General features: G+C 40.2%; 1 protein-coding gene across 5 annotated transcripts; it reads left to right on the top strand.

Annotated features, from left to right (window-relative positions):
* Positions 1–1025: 1025 nt before the first annotated feature.
* Positions 1026–20967, top strand: Mynn (myoneurin). Of its 5 annotated transcripts, none has more exons than XM_048347150.1 (8): positions 1026–1457; positions 3225–3521; positions 8762–9552; positions 11255–11414; positions 14188–14279; positions 15246–15329; positions 16798–16884; positions 19379–20967. In XM_048347150.1, the coding sequence occupies exons 1-8, from the start codon at positions 1267–1269 to the stop codon at positions 19639–19641; spliced, it is 1965 nt and encodes a 654-aa protein (XP_048203107.1). In that variant the 5' UTR covers positions 1026–1266; the 3' UTR covers positions 19642–20967. The 5 variants fall into 5 exon arrangements, with proteins under 5 accessions (XP_048203107.1, XP_048203105.1, XP_048203108.1 ...); XM_048347148.1 differs by having other exon boundaries at positions 1027–1457; positions 14101–14279; XM_048347152.1 differs by having other exon boundaries at positions 1327–1571; positions 14101–14279.
* Positions 20968–21680: the final 713 nt, after the last annotated feature.

Genomic DNA, 21680 nt, shown 5'->3' with positions numbered 1-21680 from the left:
CAGAAATTGATTTATTGACAGCAAAAAAAAACATTCTGGTAGGGAAAAATCTTAAGACAAAGGACTAATTCAGGTTGAGACTATTCATCAGAGTGAAGGCATGAGTAAATTCCTTAAGGTGAAGACACATTTTTCTTAAGTTTTATTATACAACGGGAGGTTTCAATTGTGACATTTCCATACGTGCAATGTGCCCTTCTGAAACTCTTCCAACACCCCCGTAACTATTCTCCCTCCACACACACACCCCTTCTCGGAATAACTTCAACAAGTTTCATTGTTTTACTTTCACATACTCAAAGTACTTTAACCACACTGACCCTCAATTTTGAGCCCTTCCACTCCCGCTGGTACTCCCTAACAGAGGCTGTTATTCTGTCACTCAGTGTGAGATTTCTTCGGCTCTTCTCATACAGACATCATGTACTTGTATATTCTTTGTCCTCCGTCATTCGCTTTCCCTCTCCACATTCCCAGACACTTAAAAACTTGCTGGCTCTGGGGCCGCGATCCTCACTCAGATCTCAGCCTCCCGAGTAGCTAGGACGGCTGGCGCGCGCCTCCGGCGCCAAGCACACCTAACTTTTGAAAAAAAGAAGAAAAAAAAAAAAAGCTCAAATGGTGGTTTTCTGAGATTTGCAATGTCCACCACCACTAAGGAGAAAGCTACCTGAACCTACCAACAAGACATTGTTCCTAACAACTTTGTGTATGCTGACTTACCCTCCCCGCACGAAGCCTACAGTGGAAGCAGGTAATCGAATTAAGTGATCAGGGGCAGGAAACCTTTTCCGGTGTGGGAGCCCACCTTCCTCTCGCGCTGCGCATGTGCAGTCTGCCCCACGGCTCCGCTTCGCTTCCGTGCGTCTGAGACTTCTATCACCAGGTAAGGGCATCCTGGAAGGTGAGGTACGGTTGGCTGGCGCACACAAAACCCAGAGAGTCCTATGAGCTTTGGGGTACGAAAACGGGGAAGAGGCGATCGGTCTCAGCTGCTACAATCCCCATGGCCGAAAGCCAGAGTGCACAAAGCAGCAGCTTCCAGGGGGAGGGGCCTAGAGCTGGGGAGGAAGACAGGACAAGACCAGGAACTACAAGTCCCAGCATGCACCCGCCCAGCGCGGCTTCCGAAGAAGCCGGCGGGGCGGCCGGACCGGAGAATTCGGGCGGACCGGAGCGCTCAGCATGAGGGAGATGGGCGCGGTGCGGCCAACGAGCCCTGACTTCTTGCACTTCTGACGCCCGCCGTTCCGACGGGACTGTGGCATGCTGGAGACGCGCGGCTGTGATGGTAGCCTGGGCCTCCGAGGGCGCCGGAGTCGCCTAAGCCGCCATGAAACCGGAACCGGACGTGACGTCGCCGGGAGGCAGAAGGGAGAGGCGGAGCGTGTCGCGGTGACGTCCTGCCAAGATGGCGGAGAGAGAGTGAAAGAACTGGTTCCTCTGGGCGGCTACCGGTGAGTGCTCACATCACCCCTGGCCCCCGTTTTTGCCTTCTCCAGATCCCGGGCCGTCCGAGCGCCGGCTTCTTGGAGTTCGACGGCAGGTCGCGGTGCCAGCGGAGAGCTGGGGTGAGGTAGTCCCGGCGATGGCCCCTGGCCACAACCTCTGCCGTGAGAATTCGCGGGAGGCGAGCTGGGAGGAGGGCAGGGCCGCTGGAAGCAGCCGGGAGGGCCTGGCTTCGGTGGTCGCCCTCTGTTGGCAGCCTCGCGTGGAGAGCCTGGGTAGGGGGTGTGTGGCCTCCGGGCAGGTGACAAGGGAGGGGGTATGGCCTCTGGGCAGGTGACAGGGAGTGTGTATCGTCTTTTTTTCAGCTAAGATGAAGGGATCAGGTTTGGCCTCCTTAGGGCGGGTGATTAGGGTTGGGGGTGTGACCTAGGTGGTGAAGGAGGAGTGTGGTTTCCTCTGACTTGGTGACAAGGGAGGTGGTTTGGCCCGTTCTGAGCTGGTAACCGGGATGGGGTGAAGTCTACTCTGGGCAGATGATTAGGGAGGACGGTGGCCTCCTCTGGGCTGGGGACTAGGGAGAAGGGGGTGTGACCTCTGGCCCTGTATTGAGGGCGAGCGTGCTGCCTCCAGGCAACTGCTCCGGAGGAAGTTATGGCCTCCACCAGGCACATCACAGAACCTTTGGCAACCCAGGCCCAGCACCCACATTTGCTCTTCCCCGCAATCACCTGTGCTTTGCAGAAACTGTTTTATTGGTGATTTGAGAGTAATTTAAAAAAATTAATACTGTGTTCTCACCCCTATCTGTCCCAAGGAGGCATCTTTTTACTGGTTTGTTGTTCCCTACCCCATCTTCCATTATGTACATTGCCTACTGATCTTGAAAGTTTGAGGGTTCACCTTAAAAATGTCCACCCTGAGGCTGGGAATGTGGCTTAGTGGTAGAGTGCTTGCCTAGCATGTACATAGCCCTGGGTTCGAGTCCTTAGCACCACATAAACAGAAAAAGCCAAAAGTGGTGCTGTGGCTCAAGTGGTAGAGTGCTAGCCTTGAGCAAAAAGAAGCCAGGGACAGTGCTCAGGCTTTGAATCCAAGCCCCAAGACTGGCAAAACAAAACAGAAAAAAATGTCCATCCTTAATGCTCTTATGTGCATCTAAGTCATATAAAATGATATTTATTGAAATGAACTTCAGGAATTGAACAAGGCTTTTTTTTTCTTCGTTGCTGTTTTTGTTTTCTGTTTGTCTTGTTAGTTTATCGGTCTTTAGGAGGGTAATGGAGGGACAAAGAAGGGTGAACAAATGCAGCAGTAGTACTCACTAGACACTTCTGCAAATGAACTGCAATTTGTGGGTGGGGAATAGAAGGGAAAAACTGGGAAGAGGGAGGGAAAGGGTGACATTGTCCAAAAAGAAATGTACTCGTTACCTGATTTATGTAACAGTAACTCTTTTGCATGTCACCTTTATAATAACAATAAAAATGTTGTAAATTCCACCCTTTTTGCATGTCACAGAATTGTTTTTATTCACCATCATTTATTGATGTGTCCTAAGGATGGTATTAGTGTCCATGGTGAAACAGAGAGGAGAGGCACTTGCATTTTTTAAACCATGTGTATTTGATGAAGATTTTCAGAGAGGACAGAATGAGAGCTAACTATTCTTCATGTAATTTTTTTGTTCCTTTGCTGCCTACCACCTCCTATGCCCCAATTGCTTAGATGAATATTTGATGAAAACTTCTGATGTGCTGTTTCTTTATGTCTTTTAGGTCAAGAGTAAACTTTCATTCTAATATCAAAATGCAGTACTCCCACCACTGTGAGCATCTTCTAGAGAGACTAAACAAGCAGCGGGAAGCTGGTTTTCTTTGTGACTGTACTGTGGTGATTGGAGAATTCCAGTTTAAAGCACACAGGAATGTCCTTGCCTCCTTTAGTGAGTATTTTGGTGCAATCTACAGAAGCACTTCTGAGAACAATGTTTTTCTTGATCAAAGTCAGGTGAAGGCTGATGGATTTCAGAAACTATTGGAGTTTATATACACAGGAACTTTAAATCTTGACAGGTACAGTATGCTTTTTTTTTGTTCAATCATAGAAGTTAGTCTATAGTCCTTAGAGCAAGAGTAGAATTGTATTTTTTTTAATTCAGTCTCTGCACCCAGTCTTCAAATACTTACACATTGTTTTAATAAACAACTATCACTGATTTGGAATGAAGAGATGTAAACATTGTACATGGTAAGAATTCTGACATATTTATTTGCTAAATCAGAGCCTTTGATAACAGTTTTGAGAAAATTCCAGTTTGCCATTATGTTTTGATTGTTGTATTCCTCCAGTACACTCTCTAACACTCTCGCACGCGCTCTCTTGCTCTCTGTCTCTCTCTTTCCTTTCCCTCTCTCTACCCCCCCCCTTCCTGGCTGTATTAATGCTGGAGTGTGAACTCAGGCTTATTAGGCAATCATTTTACCACTTGAGCCACACCAGTAGCCCCATTTCCTACTTGTAAAGTGGTTAGAATGAAGATGGTGAAAGAAGGAAGACCCTTTAGGCTCCTAAAAGGTTGCTTGCATTGCTAGCCATAAACAGCTGTTTGCAGGACTCTTCCTGATTTTGATCTGAAGAGTAACTTCATTTCAAAATAAATGACAGTGTTTGTTTACCTAGCTAATAGAGAAAAGTAGAAAAAATAAAAGGGAAATTCTGCCACCCATTGATAACCACTGTTACCTAATGCTTGTTAACTCAGGGATCCTATTTTGCTTCTTCACGTTTGTCGCTGTTAACACCTTAACAAGTCAGTTCTAAAGAGCTTGATAATGCCATACTGTATCTTCCCTACATAATGAATCATATAGCTAGATTAATGGTAACACATTCCTGCTTGCAAGAGAAAATGTAAAGATAGATGATTAAAGAGAAATGGAACCATTTATGCCTCTCTTTCCTCCATCTCTTAGGGAAGTGGGCCTAGAATTAAATCTTGCCTGCTACTCACTGTTTCTTTAAGCCTCCTTAGGCCTCAGTTTCACAATTTGTTAAAAAGAAAACAAACAAAAAGAGAAACTAGAAATGGATGGATCACACCTATAATCCTAGTTATTCAAGAGCCTAAGATTTGGGTATTGGGATTTGAAGGCAACCTGAGCAGGGGACAAAAAAGAAACAACCCTCAAAATAGGGCTCAAAAATAGGGCTGTGGCTCAAGTGGAAAAGTGTCAGCTTTGACTGAGAAAGCTAAAGCACAGTGCCCAGGCCCTGAATTCAAGCCCCAGTAACTGCACACACAATAAAACAAAACCCACAAAAACCCAGATGGTAATAATTACCTTGGTGTTATTGTAAAGATTAAATAAGGATGTACATGAAACCTCAACTTGAAAGTAACAGTAGTTTCCTTTGTTTAGTCTCTTCTTGGGTATTTCTTAGAGAAAAAGTGAAAGGATTAAAAAAAAAATCTTGATGTCCTACTCGCGGATAGCCACAATTAACATTTTGTTGTATAGTCATGGTTTTACAGTAGATCTCTATAAATATATGCATGTACACATTAAGCCAGTTCCTCCCCTTTTGTATTGTGGCTGATTATGAGAATGCACTTCTTTACAAAGCTACAATCAGGATAATTCTCAGGCCTTATAAAAGGAAATGTTTGGCTCTGGGCATGGCTCAAGTAGTAGCACATTTCATGAAAGGCCCTGAGTTTTTGATTCTCGGTACCTGTAAAAAAGGAAGGGCTGGGAATGTGGTTCACTGGTAGAGTGCTTGCCTAGCATGCATGAAGCCCTAGGTTCAATTCCTCAGCACTGCATATACAGGAAAAGCTGGAAGTGGTGCTGTGGCTCAAGTGGTAGAGTGCTAGCCTTGAGCAAAAAGAAGCCAGGGACAGTGCTCAGGCCCTGAGTTCATGCCCCAGGACTGGCCAAAAAAAAAAAAAAAGAAAGAAAGAAAAGAAATGTTTTGGAATTACATTAAAATTTTGATACAATGATATCTTTAAGTGAGTCAGTCTGTGTAAGGTGATTAAAGAAACAAAGCACTGTGATAGATTGAACTCATAAGTACTTCAAATATGCTAAATAGTTCATTATGCAGGTGCCTCTGTAATAGAAAATAGTCTCAGACCAGTGAATTTTGGTTGACTTTGAATTTGATGGTTTCTCTTTCTTACTGATTCAGTCCACAACAGAGCATCTTTCTTTGCACTGTCATACGAAGAACCAATGTGAAGGAGAGCCTGGTATCTTGTTCAAACTTTTTTTGGTGCATTTTTTTCCTGGCGAGCTGAGTAGTTAGTTGTCAGGTATACCCGGGAGAGTTAGAAGGCTTCTACCAAATTAGCAGACTAATCTAGTAATTAACAAAACAAGCAGAATAATAAAATAGTAAATTGGCTCAAGGTCAAAACTTTGTGATCTTGAAGGTTAAATTTTTCTAGAACCTTGAGTTTTGTGTGTATTTATATGGTACTAGGGATGCAGCTCAGTGCCTGCTAGTCAAGTGCTCTATCACTGAGCTACAGCCCCCACTAAGTTCACTGGCATGTAAAATGAGGGTTATAATAGATTTCACAGGCATGTTCTTTATATTACTGGAACTAATCCATTATGGAGTTTAGCATATACTTTGCAATGAGTAATGAAATGACCTTCAAAAGATGAAAACAGATCAACTATTGAAGTAAAGAAATGCTGATTCGTTCTCTTAACTGTTATTGAGATTATAGTGTGTGTGTAAATAGTTATGTTATTACTCTTTCAGAATTGAACAATCAGTATGATTTAATGCTTGGTTGGTCTTGGTGGTCTTAAAAACTACCTAATCTTTTTTCTTTTTTTGGTCGGTTGTGGGGCTTGAACTCAGGGCCTGGGCACTGTTCCTGAGCTCTTTTGCTTAAAGCTAGTACTCTACCAATTTGAGCCACAGTACTACTTCTTCTAGTTTTCTGGTGGTTAATTGGAGATAAGAGTCTCATGGACTTTCATGCCTGGGCTGGCTTCAATCTGGGGTCCTCAGATCTCAGCCTCCTGAGTAGGATTGGTTATAGGTGTGAGCCCTCAGCACTGGGTTAAGGCTACCTAATCTTGTTATCTGTCTGGTGGCTTATTTAATAGAACACAAAGTACAGATATAATTTGAAGCTAACAGATCTGTTTTAGTTAAGTAAAAGCATAAATTTGATGTTTACTCTGGATGTGTCTCATTTACTGTGTTTTAAAATAACCTAATGTAACAAAATCAACATATGCATAAGGATAAAATGTTTTTAGAAAATGCTGTATGCATGTAAGAAAAAATTTGTATAAGGTAAATAAGATTGTTTTTAATATGTATTGGGGGCATTTGTGCAATTTTTTTGCAAATACAGAATTAAATTTACTATGAAGATTGAGATTCATGGTTTATTTTAAAAATGATAGTCAAAGGCCAATAAAAATAATGTTTTAAGTAATATTTCTTATTTAGGAGAATTACTAAGATACATTATATACTAAAAGTTAATGTGTGATTTGGTTAAGGACTTTGGATAGGTTTTCACAAGAAAATAAAACTTTGTAAGCTGGTTATTGGTTAATCAATTAGCCTGTGAATCTACTTGATCTATAATGAGCTGGAAAATGGTTGTAATGAAGAGTTTCTTAAAAGCTATCATACTAGGTTAAATAAGGAACCATATACACGGCACTGGAGGAAAGAAGTCAACATGGGTAGAAAATTGTAGATACTTCAGGATGCTTTTCAAAATCTTTTTTTTTGGCCAGTCCTGGGCCTTGGACTCAAGGCCTGAGCACTGTCCCTGGCTTCTTTTTGCTCAAGGCTAGCACTCTGCCACTTGAGCCACAGCGCCACTTCTGGCCATTTTCTGTATACGTGGTGCTGGGGAATCGAACCTAGGGCTTCATGTATGGGAGGCAAGCACTCTTGCCACTAGGCCATATCCCCAGCCCCGCTTTTCAAAATCTTATAGGTTCATGATGCTAGCCAGCTATTTTTAAAAATTTCATCACAAATTTTAACTTAAATCATATGGGGGCTGGGAATATGGTCTAGTGGTAGAGTGCTTGTCTCATATACATGAAGCCCTGGGTTCAATTCCTCAGTACCACATAAATAGGAAAGGCCAGAAGTGGTACTATGGCTCAGGTGGTAGAGTGCTAGCCTTGAGCAAAAAGAAGCCAGGCCCGGAGTTCAAGCTCCACGACTGGCAAAAAAAAAAAAAAAAAAAATCATATAGGTATAGAAGGGGGTTTTAGTTTCACATATCCATTTATTTGTACAGTTTTTTTTTTCATTTTTGTTTGTAGTGATACTGGTGTTTAAACTCAGAACCTCAAGCCTGCTAGGCAGGCACTGCACCCTTTGAGTCACTCCTTGGCACTTTTACTTTGGTTATTCTTCAGAAAGGGTCTGGAACTTTTTTCTAGAGTCATTCTGGACCATGATCCTCCTGTTTATACTCCTTGTGTAGCTGGGATAAACCACCATACTTAGTTTACTTGTTGAGATAGGGTCTCATTATTTCCCAACATAAGCTCAAACTCTGGTAACAGTGATCCCCAGGATAACAGAAGTGAGTCAGTCATGCCTGTTCCCCAAATTTTTGAACAACATGGATTGTCTTTCTGTATTCTCTAAAAGGGCAAACTTTGCAGCCAATTTAGGTTGAATATCACCAAGAAATGATAGAAAGGGGGAGAAAGTTTCACACATTCTAAAACCTCCTGTCCCTAACCATGATCCACAGCCCCAGGGCACAGGCCTCAGTAGAGCATGCGTTCAAAGACAGAATCTCCATCCCTGTCACACACTCACTGGATTTGAAATGGTTCACATGCATAGTATAGTCTGAGAAGCACAGTTCAAACCTCCCTCCCAGGGTAGAAAGGGAAATGCTAGGAAAGAATTTTCATTAGACTCTTCCTGTTGCCTATCTAGAAAAATTGGTTGCTGTCTGAAGAGGCCTCAGGAAAATGAGAGGAAACAGTGAGTTGTTAACAACTATTTTTGTGTTCAGTTTCTTTTTAAAACAGCCAGAAAATGTAACATATTTTTCTGAAATAGGTAATTACTGCTACGGATTGACATTTTTCATATTTTTAGGTTCTGTAAAATTGGGGATCTTTGTCTCAACTTTAATTCTGACAGAATTAAGTTTTTGTACCTTTGTTGTTTTAAGTTACAACTTGTTTATCCTGCTTCATTAGGTCTCTAAAATAGATGGAATTATATTTTCAACTCTGTTATCAAAAGCAGTTTTTCTTTGATCAGAATATTGTCATTTAGCCTTGTTTCCTTACAGTTGGAATGTGAAAGAAATTCATCAGGCTGCTGACTATCTCAAAGTGGAAGAGGTGGTCACTAAATGTAAAATAAAGATGGAAGATTTTGCTTTTATTGCTAGTCCCTCTTCTACAGAGATGTCCAGTATTACTGGAAACATTGAATTGAACCAACAGTCTTGTCTTCTTACTCTTCGAGATTATAACAATCGGGAGAAATCAGAAGTGTCTGAAGATTTAGGTCAAGCAAATCCTAAACAAGGGGCTTTAGCAAAGAAGTCATCACAAACTAAAAAGAAGAAAAAGGCTTTCAATTCTCAGAAAACAGGGCAGAATAAAACACTGCAATATTCTGGTGACATTTTAGAGAACACATCTGCTCAATCCTTAGATGCAAATAAATTGTCCACATCTGTAGTTGAACAAGTTGCCCAAAGAAATGATCATTCAGAACTCGAATTGACCTCAGTTGTGGAAAATACTTCACCTGCGCAAGATGCTGTGCAGACTCCTACAGTGAAACGGAAACGTGGAAAATCACAGCCAAATTGTGCTCTGAAAGAACATTCTCTGTCTAACATAGCCAGTGTCAGGAGTCCTTATGAGGTGGAGAACTCTGGAGAAGAGCTGGACCAGAGGTACTCCAAGGCCAAGCCAATGTGTAACACATGTGGGAAAATATTCTCAGAAGCCAGCAGCTTGAGAAGGCACATGAGAATACACAAAGGAGTGAAGCCTTATGTCTGCCACTTGTGTGGAAAAGCATTTACACAGTGTAACCAGCTGAAAACGCATGTAAGAACTCATACAGGTAAGACTGGCTTGTGGGGAAAATGTGATTATTTTATACTCTGACTAGAATAGTTTCATTGTTTTGTTCTGGGGACTTAACCTAGGACTTGAAATATGATATTGCACTCTACCACTGAGGTATAACCCCAGCCTATAATGCTTGTTTTTATTTTTTTGTTTGTCATGGGGCCTGAACTCAGGGCCTGGGCATTGAGGTTTTTGCTGTAGACTTATGTTCTATGACTTTGAGCCATAGCTCTACTTCTGGAGGTGGTTAATTGGAAATAAGAGTCTCATGGACTTTCCTGCCCAAGTCTGGCTTCAAACTGTGATCCTCAGATCTCAGTTTGCTAAGTAGCTAATATGACAGGTTTGAGCCACCTGTGCCAAGCTTTAAACTACTGTTGTTGTTTTTACTTTCTTTCTTTCTTTTTTTTTGCCAGTCTTGGGGCTTTAACTCAGGGCCTGAGCACTGTCCCTGGCTTCTTTTTGCTCAAGGCTAACATTCTGCTACTTGAGCCACAGCACCACTTCTGGCTATTTTCTGTATATGTGGTCCTGGGGAATTGAACCTTGGGCTTCATGTGTACTAGGCAAGCACTCTTGCCACTAGGCCATATTCCCAGCCCCCTGTTGTTGTTTTTAATAGAGAGTTTGGTAGCATACAACGTTGACTACTTATGACCAACGTTTGCCATTCTTTTATTCATAAAAATATTTCAGTATTAGACACTTGAAACTTTGTGATTACAAACCAAATATTAATGGCTACAGTATTGTTAATTGACATGCAAATCCCAATGCATTGCTTCTTTTTTTTTTTTTTTTTTTGGCCAGTCCTGGGCCTTGGACTCAGGGCCTGAGCACCTTCCCTGGCTTCTTCCTGCTCAAGGCTAGCACTCTGCCACCTGAGCCACAGGTTTTCCATATATGTGGTGCTGGGGAATCGAACCGAGAGCTTCATGTGTAGGAGGCAAGCACTCTTGCCACTAGGCCATATTCCCAGCCCCTGCATTGCTTCTTTATAGCTTATATTTTCTCCCAAAATATGCTTAAGCTTTCTAAGTATTTAACACATTGCAGTTGTAAGATAAATATAACTACAACTCAGGATGATTTTTGGTAGTACTAACATTTCTTTTTTTTTTTTTTTTTGGCCAGTCCTGGGGCTTGGACTCAGGGCCTGAGCACTGTCCCTGGCTTCTTTTTGCTCAAGGCTAGCACTCTGCCACTTGAACCACAGCGCCACTTCTGGCCATTTTCTGTATATGTGGTGCTGGGGAATCGAACCCAGGGCCTCATGTATATGAAGCAGGCACTCTTGCCACTAGGCCATATCCTCAGCCCCCTAACATTTCTTTATATGCTTCCTAGACTGTTGGTTTCTGAATTACGCATAACTTCTTTTCTCAGCTTCTGTAGTTTTATTTTGCGTGTCCTTTTTTGGTGACAAAGTTTGAACACCCATTGGTATACATAAGAGCTATGTGTTTTTAGATGCAATACATTTTTCTCTTGTTGGTCACCTTTTACTATTATGAGTTGAGAAACAACTTCTCTTTAATCTATTAATATTTTCAAATAGTCTGGAAAGAGATCTTGGTTGCTATTGTTCTTAGCAGTTAGCATTTTCTGAATATCCAAACTGGTACTATTGATGACCACTTTTGAAAACCTATTTGCCTTTAGCAATTAAAACAGAATTTTTCTTGTTTGTTTAGGTGAGCGGCCATATAAATGTGAGTTGTGTGATAAAGGATTTGCTCAGAAATGCCAGCTTGTCTTCCACAGTCGTATGCACCATGGGGAAGAAAAGCCCTATCAATGTGATGTTTGCAATTTGCAGTTTGCAACTTCTAGCAATCTCAAGATTCATGCAAGGTAAACAAAAATGAGCCATCTGACCTTTAAGTTTGTTAATTATCATAGTCTTATGAACTTGTTACTGTATCTGAATTCAGGATAATAGAGTTCTAATTGTAGCTCTACCATGCTGAATAACTAGCACATTTAGGGAACTGCAAGCCATTGCAGTTGGAGGGGAATAAGTAAGAAACAGGGAAAACTAGAAAATAAGTGAGAATGGTGATACGGTGCTTGCGTGGTACAAGGTTTTTTTGGTTGGCAGTTGTGAACCTTTTCCTGTTGAGATGGAGAAATAAGTGATATGATCTCGTTTGCATTTTAAGCCAATCATTCTGACTGCTATATTAGTAAAATACTTTTGAATTGTAAGGGTGGAAGCAGGGTGACCAGTTAGAAATCAATGGATAGAACCCAAGTGAGAGTGGCCTGATGGTTCCGACCTAGATGGTAAGTAATAGACAGATTCTGGATACATTGGAGAGGTAGAACTAACTGAATTTACTGACAGATTGCTTGTCAGTAAGTACATTGAAAGAATCAAAAGTGATTTCAAGGTTTAGGGCCTGAAGAATTTGAAAACACAGAATTACTGTCTCCTGAGGTGGAGGTTTGTGGGTAGAGCAGTTTTAAGTTGAAGAGTATGATTTTAGCAGTGCAATGATCAACATGTCCTTTATGTCCTCATGGCTCAGCTGTCTGTCACTATGTCTAATTACCTGAGCAAATAAACTGGAAGTAAGAAACATTTATGTTGGCTCACACCTTCACAGGTGTCAGTCAGTTGGTCAGTTGGCTTTGCTGTTTCTGGACCTCTTGTGAGGCAGAGCGTCATGGCAGCGAGGGCCTAGTAGAGCAGAGCTGCTCGCATTATGGCAGCCGTAGAGAGAGGTAGAGAGGGAAAAAAGGCCCACAACAGGACAGCCTCCCAGGGAACAGCCTCAAAGACTTCATCCATTCAACTAGATCCCACTTCCTAATAGCCCATCTGATTTTGAACCCATCCATAGATGAGTGTGTGATTCAGAGGTAAAGCACCTTCCTAGCAAATGCAAGGTCATGCATTCAAACCATAGTCACACACACACACACACACACACACACACACACACACACACACACACACATTAAAGAAAAGGAAGAAGTACTTTCTATAGGGACAATAGGGAAAGATCTCCTGAGGGCACCTCAGGAATTGGATGGATCTCACCCATCACAGGCTTACTGTGGAAAAATGTAAACTTACTTGCTTTGAGAAGAGAATGCTGGGCATCCCAGGCAGAGCTCTGGGTTCCTTAGTCATATTCATCCAGGTAGGCATTCGGAGGATTAACCCATTAAAGAGATCTATCTTTGGCTCCAATCACTTCCCCAAAGCCTCATCTCTGTGAGACTTTGTCCTCCACCTGAGCCTGTGGGGTGAGACATTTCAGATACAAACTACAATGTCTCTGGCCTCAAAGGTCATGTTCATCTTACAATGCAAAATGCAAAGCCCATCCCCACCCCCACCACCACCCCCATCTGAACAGTTTCAGTACTACTCAAAAAATCCAAGTCCAAAGTCTCTTCTAAAACTGAACACGCACTAATTGTGAATACATGTAAAAATAAATAATTTACGTGCTTCAATGGTACAGTGGCACGGGCTAAGCTAAGCATTTTCATTTAAAATGGAATGAGAGGAATAGGAGAATATCAAGGTAGGACTGGACCAATGATGGAAACCCAGCAGGACAGACATCAAATCTATAACTTCACATCTACTGTCTGGAACTCCAATACTGCCTGCCCTATTGGCCTTACCTTGATGTCTGGGTGACTCTTTATAACCCCACAACCCCACATGCTTGCGAAACTATGTGAAAGTCTGCTGCCAGTGGGAGCAGGTGGTAGTTACCAATTACTTCAAACTTTCTAAGAGAAATAGGAAGCAGAATGTCACCTGAGAGAAAGTGCTAGAAGTTTGAGGAAGGAGTTTTTGACACATGAGAGTGAATAGACTAACAACAGCAACTGCAGTATCAGGTGCTCAAAGATGGTGGCAAAACTTTAACTGATCTCAGAATTTTTTGGTACCAGTACTGGGGCTTGAACTCAAGCACTGTCCCTTAGCTTTTTCTCTCAAGTCTGCTCTGTCACTTGAGCCACAGCTCTATTTCTGGCTTTTTAATGGTAAATAAGAATCTCACAGACTTCCCTACTTGGGCTGGCAATCCTCAGATCTTGGCCTCTTAGGATTACAGGACTCGTCCCCACTAGAACTAATGGTTTGATAATGAAACATTACTTACGCACTTAATTTATTTTGGTTGGTCGTGGGGCTTGAACTCTAGGCCTGGGCTCTGTCCCTGAGCTCTTCAGCTCAAGTCTAGTGCTCTACCACTTGAGCCACAGAGCCACTTCTGGTTTTCTGGTTGCTTATTGGAGAGAAGAGTCTCAGAGACTTTCGTGCCCAACCTGGCTTTGAACCTCAATCCTTAGGTCTCAGCCTCCTGATTAGCTAGGATTACGGGTGTGAGCCACCAGCGCCCGGCTATAAAACATTTATTTTGAGCAGTGTTTTAATAGAAACAACTATTCATCTTATTTTAACCTAAAAAGATGTGGTTTAATAAAATGCTATGAACAATGCTTTCTGTAGATTAACCTCCAAATTGTTTTGCTTACCAGACTGTGACCTTGTGTGTGTGTTTACTGATAGGAAACATAGTGGAGAGAAGCCATATGTTTGTGACAGATGTGGACAGAGATTTGCCCAAGCCAGCACACTGACCTATCATGTCCGCAGGCATACTGGAGAAAAACCTTATGTTTGTGACACCTGTGGGAAGGCATTTGCTGTCTCTAGTTCTCTTATCACTCATTCTCGAAAACACACAGGTAAGAGTTTACCATGGAGAAGCTGATTGAAGCAAGGAAAGTTGTAAATAAAAAACGAACTGGATCTTGACAAAAGGTAGATCTAAATATGTTTGTACATTTTAAAGCTGTCTATGGTTTTCACATAAATATTAGATGTAAAAACTGACTTGTTTTCTAGAATACAAGGTAGGTAAAAAAATCTTATTGAGTAACTTGTATACATTAAAATTAGTGAGATAATTTTGCTACTGTATAAATTGCAATTAAGACTTGATTTAGGACTTTAAAAAACCTTAGCCTCTTGACAATTTATTTCCTTGGATATAATAGTAGAGTGAAGTTAAAGGGTAGATGATGACTTTGTAATTTATTATGACTTTTCCTACACAGACTTCCAAAGGTTTGTAACTTAGATGTAATGGTGAGATTTGAAGCAAACTATAATGGTCAAAGAATGTTCTTTTTTCTTTTCTGGTAGAGTAGGCTTTTACAATTAATAATCTTCCTTAAATGATCATTTTCTCCTTTAATAATACAGCAGAGAGCAGGATTTGAAAGATTGTGGGTGGGGATAGGAGGGAACAACTGGGAGAGAGTGAGAAAAGGGGTGACATTGTCCAAAAAGAAATATATTCATAACCTGACTATGTAACTGCAATTCCTCTGTATATCACCTTTACAATAATAATATTTTTTTAAGATTTGAAATAATGGGTTGATGAATTTAATGTGGTCTTAGTCATATAAAAACTCATTGCCCAGTTTACCTCTACTTAGAAGAGACTTTTTCAGGAATTTAGTTTATGAGAAGTTTCCAGTTATAAATAGTATACTCATTCATTTAAGGTGGATCACTTGAGACTACCTATAAAATACAGTAGAGTTTTCAATTTAAATATATATTTAAATAGCTTACTTTAGATTATCTGTATGATATTATATCGGTATAGTACACCACTTGGCTATCTTTTATTTTCCATCTAGGTGAAAAACCATACATATGTGGTATTTGTGGGAAAAGTTTTATTTCCTCAGGAGAGCTCAACAAACACTTTCGATCCCATACAGGTCTGTGTTTAGGGAGAACGTATTATTTTTTGTTCTCTCTTCATTTTCTTTTATGTAAACCTTGGCTTTGAAACCATAATGGACTATATGGTATCTAGTCATAATTTATATATAATAGTATTTTAATGTGTGATATCAACTTTTTATTTCCTTATTTTGTTGTGTTTTTTTATTTTGAGTGCAAGTTACATTTGGTCAAGAATTGTGTAGATTTTCTTAAAAAAATAAACAATTTTTTTAAACAATTTAGGTCAAACTAGAACTATATCAAGAAATGAAAAGGAATAGTTGGGTATCAGGACTCTTGCCTATAATGCCAGTTACTTGGTTGGGAGAGATCAGGATGATAAGGTTTAAGGTCTAACTGGCCAAAAGGTTAGCAAGACTCCTTCTCAATCAACAAGCTGGATATGACAACTCATTCTTGTGGTCCCAGCTTCAAGGGAAGCCTATGCAGAATGATTGCAGTGATAGGCTGGCCCCAGGCAAAAATGCAAGACCTTATCGAAAAGTTAAAGCAGAAAAGTTGAGGGCATGGCTCAGATGATAAAATTCATGAAACCATGAGTTCAAATCCTAGTGCTACAGAGGGAAAAGAATGAAATGGAAAGGAAGATATAATAGTAAGATGACATCAACTTTTCTTTTTGTTGTTGTTCCTTGTTTGTTGTGGGGCTTGAACTCGGGGCCTAGGCGCTGTCCCTGAGCTTTTCCACTCAAGGCTAGTGTTCTGCCACTTTGAGCCACAATGCCACTTCTGGTTTTCTGGTGGCTAATTGGAGATAAGAGTCTCATTGACTTTCCTGCCCAGGCTGGCTTTAAACATGGTCCTCAGATCTCAGCCTCCTGAGTAGCTAGGATGACAGGTGTGAGCTGTCAGCACCTGGCCCAACATCAACTTTCCTTATTAACCTTCTTATTTACATGTTCCTTGGTTCTTCAGCAGTTGTTTTTTTTTCCAGTGCTGGGAGGTCAAAACCAGAGCCTCATGCATTTTAGGCAAATGCTTTATTACTTTAACTATATCCCTAGCCAGAGCAGTTCATAATTCAAAAAATTTTTATATTGTAACGTCATTTTTTAAGGATTTTCTCATTTGTAAGCTATATAAAAGCAGAAGCTAAACTTAGTATTTTTTCTAGTTCCTAGCCAGGGTCTGGCATATATTTGATACCCAGTACGTATCTGATAGAAATAAGAGTAGGTTATTTTATAGTTTGTAAATTTCAAAACATGAAAATGAACATTTTCCCTGAAATTGGGATATGCTTTCTATAGAGGAACATGCACCTATGTAAACAGGTCTTCTCATTCCACTGTGTTTATTAATAACCAAGTAATGAAAATGTGAGTTTGAAACCAAATTTAAATAATATAACTTTTGCTTTATGTTCATAAACACTGATTTTTTTTGCCTTGGCCAACAGTTTTTAAAATTAAGTTTTAAACTTTTTAACTTGTTTTTCAGGAGAAAGACCATTCATCTGCGAGTTGTGTGGCAATTCTTACACAGATATTAAAAATTTAAAGAAACATAAAACAAAGGTCCATTCTGGTAAATTTTTATGTATTTTTTAAGTATACTGCTATCATATTCATGCCATGTGAACCGTAAGTTGAAGTGTAAAATTCTAGCAAATTACATTCTGTGTCTGTTTTATTTTTTGTCAGTTGTGGTGCTTGAACTCAGGGCCTGAGCACTGTCACTGAGCTCTTTTGCTCAAGGCTAGCGCTCTACCACTTTGAGCCACAGTGCCAGTTCCAGTTTCCTGTTAGTTAATTGGAGATAAGTGTCTCATGGACTTTCCTGCCTGGGCTGGCTTTGAACCATGATCCTCAGATTTCAACCTACTGAGTAGCTAGGATTATAGGTGTGAGCCACCAGCACCTGGCATGTATCTTGTTTTCAAACTGGACATGCACAAATATGTGACTTCATAATTTGCACTAAAGTTCTCTCTTGATTTCTTGGCTTTTCTCGATTTCTTTCAGTTTCTGATTTAAATAAGCCCTTCTTTTAAAACATCGCTGTGGGGCTAAGAGTGTGGCTTAGTGGTAGAGTGCTTGCCTGGCATGCCTCATGAAGCCCTGGGCTCGATTCCTCGGCATCACATAACACAGAAAAAGCTTGAAGTAGCTCTGTGGCTCAAGTGGTAGAGCGCTAGCCTTGAGCAAAAGAAGCTCAGGGACAGTGCCCAGGCCCTGAGTTCAAGCCCCAGGACTGGCCAAAAAAATCTAAAATATCACTTGTAACAAATGTAGTGGTGCACACAGGTAATCTCATTCCTCAGTAAGCAGAGGCAGGAGGGTTGAACTATGCATCCTCGTCCTTACAGGTTTTACTTTGACTACATATTCTTGACTAGTTGAACTAAGAGTAATCTGGGATGAAAACTGAGAATTACAAATACACACACACACACACACACACACACACACACACACACTTGTGAGTCCTGGGGCTTGAATTCAGGGCCTGGGTACTGTCCCCGAGCTTTTGCACTCAAGGCTAGCACTCTACCACTTGAAGCCACAGCACCAATTCCAACTTTTTGATAGTTAGTTGGAGAAAAATATCTCATAGACTTTCCTACCCATGCTAGCTTTGAACCATAATCCTCAAAGCTCAGCCTCCTGAGTAGCCAGGATTACACATGTGAAACATTGATGCCCGGCTTTGAGAATTAGGATTTTATGAAAGCAAATGTGTGGTTTATTTTTTCCTTTTCTGCTTTTGTTTTTATTAGCATGTATTGGTATAAAAGGGAGGATTTCACTGGAACATTTCTATGCATGTATACAATGTAATAAGTATAGTGAAATCATGTCAACACTTTGGAGTGACAGAAACAAATAAAGCTAATGGAAACTGAAGATAAATGTTCATCTTTTGGGCTGGCCTCGTGGCAAGAGTGCTTGCCTCATATACATGAAGCCCTAGGTTCGATTCCTCAGCACCACATATATAGAAAAAAGCCAGAAATGGCGCTGTGGCTCAAGTGGCAGAGTGCTAGCTTTGAGCAAAGAGAAGCCAGGGACAGTGCTCAGGCCCTGAGTTCAAGCCCCGGAACTGGTCATAAAAAAAAGTTCATCTTTTGGGCTGAGAATGTGGCTTAGTGGTAGAGTGCTTGCCTGGCATGCATGAAGCTTGGGGTTCAATTCCTCAGTACCACACAAATAGGAAAAGCCAGAAGTGGTGCTGTGGCTCAAGAGGTAAAGCACTGGCCTTGAGCAAAAGAAGCTCAAAGACAGTGCCCGGCCTTGAGCTCAGGCCTTGGGACTGGCAAAAAAAAGTTCATCTTCAGTTGTTTTGATAATTTCTTCCAGTACAGAATTTCTCACCCTTGACGATAGATGAAAAGTTCCATACTTCTCTGAACTTGAACTCACAGAATACTGATAGCTATTTATTAAAATATCCAGTGAAGGCCAGGAGTTTGGCCTAGTGGTAGAGTGCTTGCCTAGCATGCATGAAGCCGTAGGTTTGATTCCTCAGTACCACATACATACACAAGAAAAGCCAGAAGTGGCGCTGTGGCTCAAGTGGTAGAGTGCTAGCCTTGAGCAAAAAGAGCTCAAGGACAGTGCCCAGACCCTGAGGTCAAGCCTCAGGACTGGCACAAAAATAAATATGTGTATATGTATGTATATATAGATATGTATGTATGTATATCTCCAATGAACAAATAGTATTCATTTGATCTGTTGAGTACTTTGAAGAACTTAGGAAAATATTTATATTCCAGTTGAGGAATTTAGTATTTAATAGCAATGGTACCACAGAGCAGAATATGAAACTTGACAAGAATGTGCTAAAGTACATAAGAAAAAGCTCACTCTGGTTTGGAATAATTGACCTAATTTTTATGATAGACGTGGTGCTTGAATCTGTCCTTGAGACTCAGACTACCCTAGGCATATCAGTAAAAGGAACAGCTTACACTAAGGTGTGGACGTTGGAATGTAATTTCAGAGACCTGTCAGTAGATTAGTCTGTTTAGATACTTTATTTTTAAAGATAGTATAACATTTTTCCCCTTCCATTGCAGGTGCAGATAAAAGTTTAGATTCCAGTGTTGAGGATCATACTTTGAGTGAACAAGATTCCATACAAAAAAGTCCTATGTCAGAAACGATAGATGTGAAGCCTTTTGATATGACTCTACCATTGGCTCTTCCACTTGGGACTGAGGACCAGCACATGCTTCTTCCTGTCTCTGATAATCAGTCTCCTACATCAGATACATTGCTGAGGTCCGCTGTGAATGGGTATTCAGAGCCACAGTTGATTTTTCTACAACAGTTGTATTGACTTTGAGAGCAACTGGGAATTGCTAACACATGTCTGGTAGTATATATAAACATCTCTGATAAAAAATATATTCCTATTCATATTAAATGTTGTTCATTTGAGTTATGATAATTATTTTTTCATTCACTGAAGTAACAACAGCTGAGGCTGCATCATAACTGCAGTGCTGGTTTTGATTTTTGGCTCTTAAGGCTAGACATACAGTTTTTTAAGGAATGAATTACACTGTGGTAGCACTATTTCGGGTGAATAACTTTTATTCTCCTTTAAAGCTGCCTTAACTGGGTTTTTGCTTTGCATTTTAGAATTGCTCTTCAGTTGCTGAAGTAGACTCTATGTATGATTCTATGGGATTTTTTTTTTCTCCATCTGTGTTGCTGCCTGTGAGTCCCATAGGCCAGTTCATAAACTCTGGGGACAAAATTTAACATACTTCAGTGGAAATTTAGGTACTGAAAAGAATACTGCTATTTCTCTTACCAGTATATTCATTTAGAAGTAACTTTTCTAAATGAAACTAAAAGAAATGCTTCCCTTGAAACTAGAAAACTGTATAAATAAAGTTTTGCTTATTTAGAATTAGGTATTCTGGAGAAAAACAGTGGTCAGTTGGGTCAGTATTTTTTATTTTAGTTATTTGAGACTATATTTTTAAAATAGATACTTGGTGTTTTTATCTAGTCCAAAGACAGTTTCAAAATTTGATTCAGTTTATATTTTATTAGGTTTGTAGATTATTGGAAATGAGGAATGTATACCAAGTTTTGAAAAATTTTGATAAGCCTATCATATCTATTATGCACTTTTAAAAATAAATACTAAATTCTAAGAGAAGTTTTCTAAATACAAAATGCATACTAGAAATCACTTGTCTCCTAAATTTAATACATTATGTTGCATAGTCAGAAAACTTGTCCAGCATGCTGGGGACCTGGGAAACAAAAAAGAAAAAGGAGTTAAGAAACTAGCCTAATTTTTAACATTGTGAATTATTAAATATTTTATACCTGAGTTTTTTTTTATAAGCTTTGGGTTTTTAAATTTTGTAACTAAATCACAACTTTTAGTTGTCATAGTTTCACAATGGTCCTTTTCCTTCCAAGTGAACACAGAAAATTTAACAGTATCCTGATATTTACCCCTACTCTTCCCACATACTAATTTATTTCACTGCTTCATCTTTAGTCATTGATTACTTTGTTTCACACAGTTTTCATAATGCTGATCAGACATCATGGTGACATTTATACAATGCGTTAGTTGTGGCTTATTTATTTTTGAGTTTTAAACTACATCTATAATAAACTTAATGTGTTTATTGGTGTATTTCTTTAATGATAATTTAATGATAATGATAATGATGATAATTTCTTTGATGATAATTTGGGATCCAAGTCATAGAAGCCAGTTAGATGAAACAAACATTAATTTTGTAGACTGGACAGATCTTTCACCATTTCTCAGCACACAGTATTTTCCTGCTCACAGCTGGTGCTCTGCCACGTGAGCCACCCCAGCCAACATACACAGTGCTTTCGCAATAAGTTGCCTCCAGTATAGTTGAAGAGAGTTTGAAATACTACTACTTTGGTGTAATACAGACTTAACAAAATTGCATAGCTAAGAAAGCTATGCATGTGTATTTAGTTAAGATACTGGGTTTAAATAAAGTTTTTTAAATGTTCAGCTAATTTACCCTGGCTTAAATTCCAAAGGTTTCTATTGGAATGTAAAGAAATTAAAACTAATAGACTAAACTTTTTTTTTTTCAAGTCTGTCAAAATGAGCCACACCTGTAATCCTAGCTACTCAGGAGTCTGAGATCCCAAGATTGTGGTTTGAAGCTGGCCAGGGCAGAAATGTCCCCAGCAAACTCTTATCTCCAATAAGCTACCCAAAAAAAGCTGGCACTGTGGCTCAAGTGGTACAGAGTGTTAGCTTTGAGCACAAAGGCTTAAGAACATGCCCAGGCCCTGAGACCAAGGCCCACACACACACACACACACACACACACACACACACACACACACACACACGTA

This window comes from Perognathus longimembris, chromosome 5 (assembly GCF_023159225.1).
Source record: "Perognathus longimembris pacificus isolate PPM17 chromosome 5, ASM2315922v1, whole genome shotgun sequence".
Taxonomy (NCBI): Eukaryota; Metazoa; Chordata; class Mammalia; order Rodentia; family Heteromyidae; genus Perognathus; species Perognathus longimembris.
Note: the sequence above shows the minus strand (reverse complement) of the source record. Positions and strands in the feature narration are given on the sequence as shown.

What these genes read in the sequence shown, in the direction of transcription:
- Mynn (XM_048347148.1), top strand. Translation starts at nt 1,267, where the DNA reads ATGCTGGAGACGCGCGGCTGTGATGGTAGCCTGGGCCTCCGAGGGCGC. An exon ending in GGAACTTTAAATCTTGACAG is followed by an intron (nt 3,522 to 8,761) that starts GTACAGTATGCT and finishes GTTTCCTTACAG; the next exon opens with TTGGAATGTGAAAGAAATTC. An exon ending in AATCTCAAGATTCATGCAAG is followed by an intron (nt 11,415 to 14,100) that starts GTAAACAAAAAT and finishes GTTTACTGATAG; the next exon opens with GAAACATAGTGGAGAGAAGC.